At 52.9% G+C, this 6,288-nt stretch overlaps 2 protein-coding genes across 2 annotated transcripts; one reads left to right on the top strand and one right to left on the bottom strand.

The window, feature by feature from the left end:
* Positions 1-169: 169 nt before the first annotated feature.
* Positions 170-3,064, bottom strand: IUM83_10391 (cytosolic endo-beta-N-acetylglucosaminidase 1; the record flags this gene model as incomplete). Its single annotated transcript, XM_067934889.1, has 3 exons — positions 170-1,060; positions 1,126-1,923; positions 2,003-3,064. The coding sequence occupies 3 exons, from the start codon at positions 3,062-3,064 to the stop codon at positions 170-172; spliced, it is 2,751 nt and encodes a 916-aa protein (XP_067781409.1).
* Positions 3,065-3,674: 610 nt separating this feature from the next.
* Positions 3,675-4,346, top strand: IUM83_10392 (ATP-binding cassette (ABC) Superfamily; the record flags this gene model as incomplete). Its single annotated transcript, XM_067934890.1, has 1 exon — positions 3,675-4,346. One exon carries the CDS (start codon positions 3,675-3,677, stop codon positions 4,344-4,346), a length of 672 nt encoding a protein of 223 aa, XP_067781389.1.
* Positions 4,347-6,288: the final 1,942 nt, after the last annotated feature.

Here is a 6,288-nt window from a genome sequence, read left to right on the forward strand (position 1 = left end):
CACACCATCGAACAAGCTGTGCAGGATACACTTCACGCTCTTTCTTTATCAGCTCCAGTCCTCACCTGCCTCTAAGTTGCCACGGCAAGCCGATCTCTACAAACTTCTTTCTCTTGCTCTCTTGCGAGCAACCTCACTGCAAGACAAGACGTCAGTGGTTGTCCACGCGTCACTCTTCCAGATGTAGTTGACAAACGACCGTGCTACTCTGGCCGGCCCACGAAACACTCTGCAGTTCGATCGTGAGGCGAGTCGACGTGTGCGACGACGACGACGTGGCCCCCTCGATGATGTCGGGCTGCTGCCAGGCGCAGCTGTCCACCCAGAGCGAGTTGTCAAAGCTCTTGCCCGAGAAAATCCGCTCGCCAGCTTCGGTGCGAGCAAACACTAGCACGTAACGCACGGGCGCTCCGTCCGCCGTCAATTCCCACTGTACTCCAAACGACACCGAGTTAGCATTGTTGCGCGTGAAGGACATGACTGTCGCGTTCATGCACGACCGCGGTTGGGTGTGCACGTCTCGGTGCGCCGCTTTCACAAGTGGTTTGCCACTACTGCCGACCACGCAGACCTCGCCGATGTAAGCGAGGTAGTCCTCGCGCTCGCCAGGTACCTTCCTCAGCTTCTTGGTGCAGAGCATACCGATCTCGACGATGTGTTTCTGGTCCCAAAGCTGCCCACCCAGGCGATACGTCTTCTTGCACCACCCATCTGCGGTGATTCCGAGTGAGGCTTCAGCATTGACCGCTTCGACGTCGAAAAAATCGGTCGACACTGGCAAGTAGAAATGCTTCTCCAGCGACGCCTTGGCAACTGTTGACAAGGTTTTCTTCGGGTCCACGCGGTTATCCCCGGCTTCGGGACCTGAGTCGTCCATGGAGCGCAGGATTACGTAGTGCGTAGCACGATCGAGACCCGGACAAATTGTCAACACAAGCAGGCAGACTGATTCCTCACGTGTCGCAGTAGTGTACGAAAGCTCCATGATACGACGCGGTGAGAACTCGATGTCCACGTCAAAGAGCTTGAAATATGACTTCTCTCGCCCTACCAATTGGCCCTAGCATGCAAAAAGCGCACCTCAGTAATGACACCAAAACTCAACTACAGTAGCATGACACCTACCTGCAACTGCACGCTTGACCCTCCCTGAAATGCCACGTCATGACAGATCGATGCCTTCATCGACCCCGTTGCAGTAGTTACGATGCTTCCGACGTGAAGCGCCTGGTTTGGCTGCACATCAAGTTCTGTCATGTTGGACCAGGTATCAGTGCTTATACGCTCTCCTTTCGCCCAGGCACCGACGCCACGACCAATATTGAAGGAGCTGTACAGACAGTTTTCCCCACCAAGAGCATCGTAGCACGGACTCCTCACTTTCCAACTCTCTCGCACTGCTTCCCAGAAGCGGTTCTCGACAACAACGAAATCTTCTTGCGCCTCGTGCTGGTAGCATTCGTGTGTCCAACCGGGAGCAAACAGAGCTGCAGAGACGCCCGAGTTCCACGCCAAACGGAGCGGCTCGCTACAATTCATCTTACCACCGCCAAGCATGTTGTGTCTGCCAAATACATCAATGCCCATGAACACGTCATAACGGCGGTCGAGATCGAAAGCAGCCGAGAACTTGGCGTCGTCTGACACCCAGCCATAGTCCGCGTAGAACGCATCAACGTTACTGAAGAAATCAACGCTTGCCTCATCCAAACGAGCAAACGACTTGCGTTTACCCGATCTGGAAAGGCTTCCATACCAGACAACCTGCGCCAGAGGGTTCTGAAGCTGCATTCCCTTGCGCAGCGTGCGCAAAAACACGTCAATGTTGGTTACCAGCTCGGCCGGAACGTCATTTTCAATGTTGATGAGCCAACCGTCAAAACCACCGTGCCAAGCGATACCAGCGAGTTTCGAAGCAAACGCCTGCAATGTTAAGCCGCCACCACAATAGTATCCGTCAGTTAATCGTACGAATTTCACGTTCCAGTCGTGGTGAACTTACCTCGGCAGACTGAGTATCCCGGAACAACTCCTTGCAAAACTCAGTGCCCTGGTCGCCTTCGGTTAAGAACGTTCCCAACACGCGAGTGCCGTGCCGGTGACCAGCAGCGATCCACCCAGTAGGTGGCGGGCATACCAAAGCATGGCCAAAGTACACGAACAAATCCACGAGATCCCACTGATAAAACCTGTAGGCATCGAAGTCGGAGCAGCCCTGTTTGAAACGGTCTTCCTGGTATCCCCCCTTCATGTCATGACACACCAGCAGCTTACTGCGTCTACGTTGTTGCCTCGATCTGGGCGCAATGGGCACCGAGCACCCGACCAGCGTCGTTGTGTCAAACTCGCGGAGTTCCTCAACCGTATGCAGTGGTCTCGTCTCCAACTTTGCCGCGACCTTCGTATCGTGACCAACATCCCGTACAAACTGGAATCCGTTGCGCGCACTCAGCACCATGAACCCCGTGTCGCTCTTCTCGTCCACACGAACGTGGCCCCAGTCGCACTCGTGCCCGAGCTCGTGCTTCTTCCCGCCGACCAGCAGTGCGCGTAGATGCTTCAACCCTCCCACAAGTCTCCCCCTCACGAACAAAAGCTCCTGTTGTTCGCCGTCCACCTGCTCCTGGTGCTTCTCGTGCAGCGCTGCTAGCACGTTTTTGCCCCCTGCAGTGCGGCTCAAGTCCACGACGTGGAGCTTCACGCGGAGCGCATCAAACAGCGCTCGGAACGGGCCGACGCGGTCTCCTGTGGCCACGAACAGCACGATCTCATTGGCTGCCACTTCACTGTCCACGAACGCAGCGTATCGCTCCTCGCGAGGCCTTGTGAACCCCGTGGAGGCTGCTGCATTGGCGTTGCTGGACGTGGCGGAGGTATTGGTGGAGATGGGGGTGGGGGCGGCACTGGGGCGCCAGCAGAACCAGTAGAGCAAGCCCAGTCCGAGTGTGGCAAGCGTTGCAATGGCCTCCATAGTGAAGAGAGGGTCGGCGCCCAGCGTCGACGCTACGGGGTCTTCAGCGGAGGCGGCGGCGGCGTCCGGTGCTGCAGAAGAGCTGCTCATCATGGATCAGTACAACAGATAAAGTTTACTACCGGTATAAGTTCTGGTTTTGTATGCTCAGATCTGGATTTGATGTCGCTACAGAGTGGGAAATATTCTAGTTTCCGAGTTTGAGCGGAGTGGCACCGCACCTTGGGGAACATTGCGGACAGCAACAGTCAAGTACAGCCACAGTCAAGTGAGTGGGTTGAACCAGTCGCGGCCGCCAGGATGGCGGGCAATGGAAGTCAGCCTTGCAAATTTCGTTCGCGACTGCTTCGTCGAAGTTGAAGTGCAGGTGTTCAGCACGAGTCGCGCTTGAAGCCATCGGAGTGGATGGTTTAACGTATCTTCCGCTCCCACAGCTCCGGATACCGCCTAACTCGATCAACGCGCTACTGTGATACACATTGCTGTATCGAGGTACTGCGCTGCCCACTACTGCAATACGCAGCCTGTCCGAGGCTAGTTAAAGCTGAAGTCAGGGTGAGCAGCACCACCAAAACCGCGCCGCCGCCACCACACCTCAGGGGTTTGGCATTCCAATCCTTACGCATCGGGGGCAGGTCGCTAAGCAAGGCACAAATACAACGACGCAGTGGAGAACGGCTTAGCAGGGAGACCATATCTTGACTTGGACTCGAGCGATGCGCTGATAGCGCACGGCCCCACGGTCCTGCACAGCTTCGTCGCCGACAAGGTGCAGGCCGCCATGGACAAAGCCATGCCTCAAATGGAGGTGCGCTTCAAGGACCTCTCCATCTCCGCCAAGGTCTTCGCCTCCAGACACTCGAACCCGAAGGCCCAGCTGCCCACGCTCTACAACAGTGTCAAGAAGTCTGCTGCCAAGATCAACGCCAAGAACCACACGGCCGAGAAGATCATCCTCAAGAACGCCAGCGGCGTCTTCAAGCCCGGGACTATCACCCTCTTGCTGGGTCAGCCCGGATCGGGCAAGTCGTCGCTCATGAAGGTGCTGAGCGGCCGCTTCCCGCTCGAGAAGCACGTGACGATCGACGGAAAGATCACGTACAACGGTGTTCCGCAGGCCGATATCATGAAGCGGTTGCCGCAGTTCGCGGCCTGTGTGACGCAGCGTGACAAGCATTTCGCAACCTTGACCGTCAAGGAGACGCTCGAGCTCGCGCACGCCTTCTGCGGCGGCGACGTGTCCAAGCATGGAGAGAATCTGCTGTCGAGAGGCACCCCCGAGGCCACGATGGAGGCGCTCGACGCCCTCAAGGCGCTGTACGCGCACTACCCGGACGTGGTAATTAAACAGCTCGGATGTGACGGATTCATGTAACTATGCATGATTCGTCAATTTCTTCATACGTAAATTATCAATTGGTACATTTGGCGTACACGTCAATTGAGAACTTGACCAATGATAGTTGAGAAGAAGTTTTTGTCAATAGTTTAGCGGACGTAGCTACAACAGGGTAGTGCAGCAACATGCTAGCGACAGTTAAAACTCAATGTCACTCTTCAATTTTCCATCGTGAGCGCTAGTACCATTACATCGGACTAGAAAATTGCAAGGACACCATCGTGGGCAACGCCATGCTGCGCGGCGTGTCTGGTGGTGAGCGCAAACGAGTGACCACGGGCGAGATGGAGTTTGGCGTGAAACGAAATGGCAGTGTGCACTATCTAGAGCAGCAAGGCTTTCTTTTGGTACCGTCTCCAGCCTGCATTAAAATCCCAATGCTAGCAAAAAGTAGTAGTTGTCAATCCGGTTTTGCTATATAAGCGTGGCTTCACTGCTGCCACATTGCCTGCCGGATTTCGCCCAGTGCTGGACACGAGAAGAAACAGTGCGCTACTGTTTCACTTGCAATACATGATCTTCGGACGCACTGTGGGCTTTTTGGATTTACATTATTGTAGCGGCCTTAAAATATAAAGCCGGGAGCCCACAATAAGATCACCAAAGAAGAGTCTCAGCATTACATCATGGACCACAGGAATGACGCATCTTCGAAGCCACTTCCACTGCGACAGCATCGAGTGAATACAGCTGTTGCGGATATCCTAGCAAAGTCATTGAACGTGTATCCGTTTCAGCAGAACTTCCAATCTTGACTACGAAGGTCAGGAAAATATCAAGCTCCATTTCTGGAGTTCGGCGGCATGCTTTGCTTTTTTTATCGCACCAAATCGAGGACGGGGTCCAGTACGTTAATCCAGTAAGCTACTGCCAGTTATTATTGAGGATATTGGAATTCGGGGACCCGGGTGGTGGACCGCAGTTCGAAGGTTGAAACAAACGACACATAGACTGAAAGGGAATAAATTAATTGGTATTAAAAGATTGCAAAACGGCAGCGGATAGATCACATAACAGTTTTTCTTCTTGCAATGCCAATGTTGGAGGCTTGGACCACTGAGCAAGGGTAGGAGTAAAGGGAGATAAAGTCGAGAAAGCCGAACGAGAAACGACGCGAGAAACCAACAGATATGCTTGCTGGGGCTTATTGATGCTTCCGACCGACGACTTCCATTCGACGACAACCATAGATTCCGATGTCTCCCCTTGCACTTTGAATATGGTCTGTGAAGTAGAAGATCTGTCCGTGTTTAATGCCTGTTATTTTGAATAACCTGTTTGATTTACATATTATGCTGCTACGTTGACCCATCCTGTTGAGATTGAAATAAAATACCTACTCACTTGCGTAGCCTCTAAGCAACGTCAATACCTGTGGCAAATGATTTTTCTGTCTACTCAAGCGACATCCGTCGGATTTTTCTCTTCTCGAGCAACATGCAATTGGAGAATGTTGATTGTCAGTCACTCTTTTGGTTTTTCAAAGCTTTCGACTCGTCTTTTCTACCGTCTTCTCTACGCTCAAGCTCCCACATTCGTATATGTCCATGACATACTGTACTCCTCTGTCCTAATTCCTCTGTGAGGTCCATTACTCCAACAGAAAACACGTGGTACGTCGCTCACATTCGGCGGCCACGGGAAGCGACACTTTTATCGTGGATGCTTTATTTAGTGAACTTTGGAGTAACAATGTCCAACGTTGGTAAGCTAAGGTGCGCAACATGAGTTTCAATCTGGGAATGTCAGGTAAACTATATCTGTAGCTCTGTAAATGGGTATTATATTATATTCCACTAATGGCCGCAGGTACGGAGGAGAACTAGAGTGGACCCTGGGCACGAACAGCATTATCCGCGGAAAATAAAATGAAAAAGAAGATAATGCATGCCATGATCAAATAAAAAAGCATTATCCG

Source organism: Phytophthora cinnamomi, assembly GCF_018691715.1.
Source record: "Phytophthora cinnamomi strain GKB4 chromosome Unknown Contig117, whole genome shotgun sequence".
NCBI classification, from domain to species: domain Eukaryota; phylum Oomycota; class Peronosporomycetes; order Peronosporales; family Peronosporaceae; genus Phytophthora; species Phytophthora cinnamomi.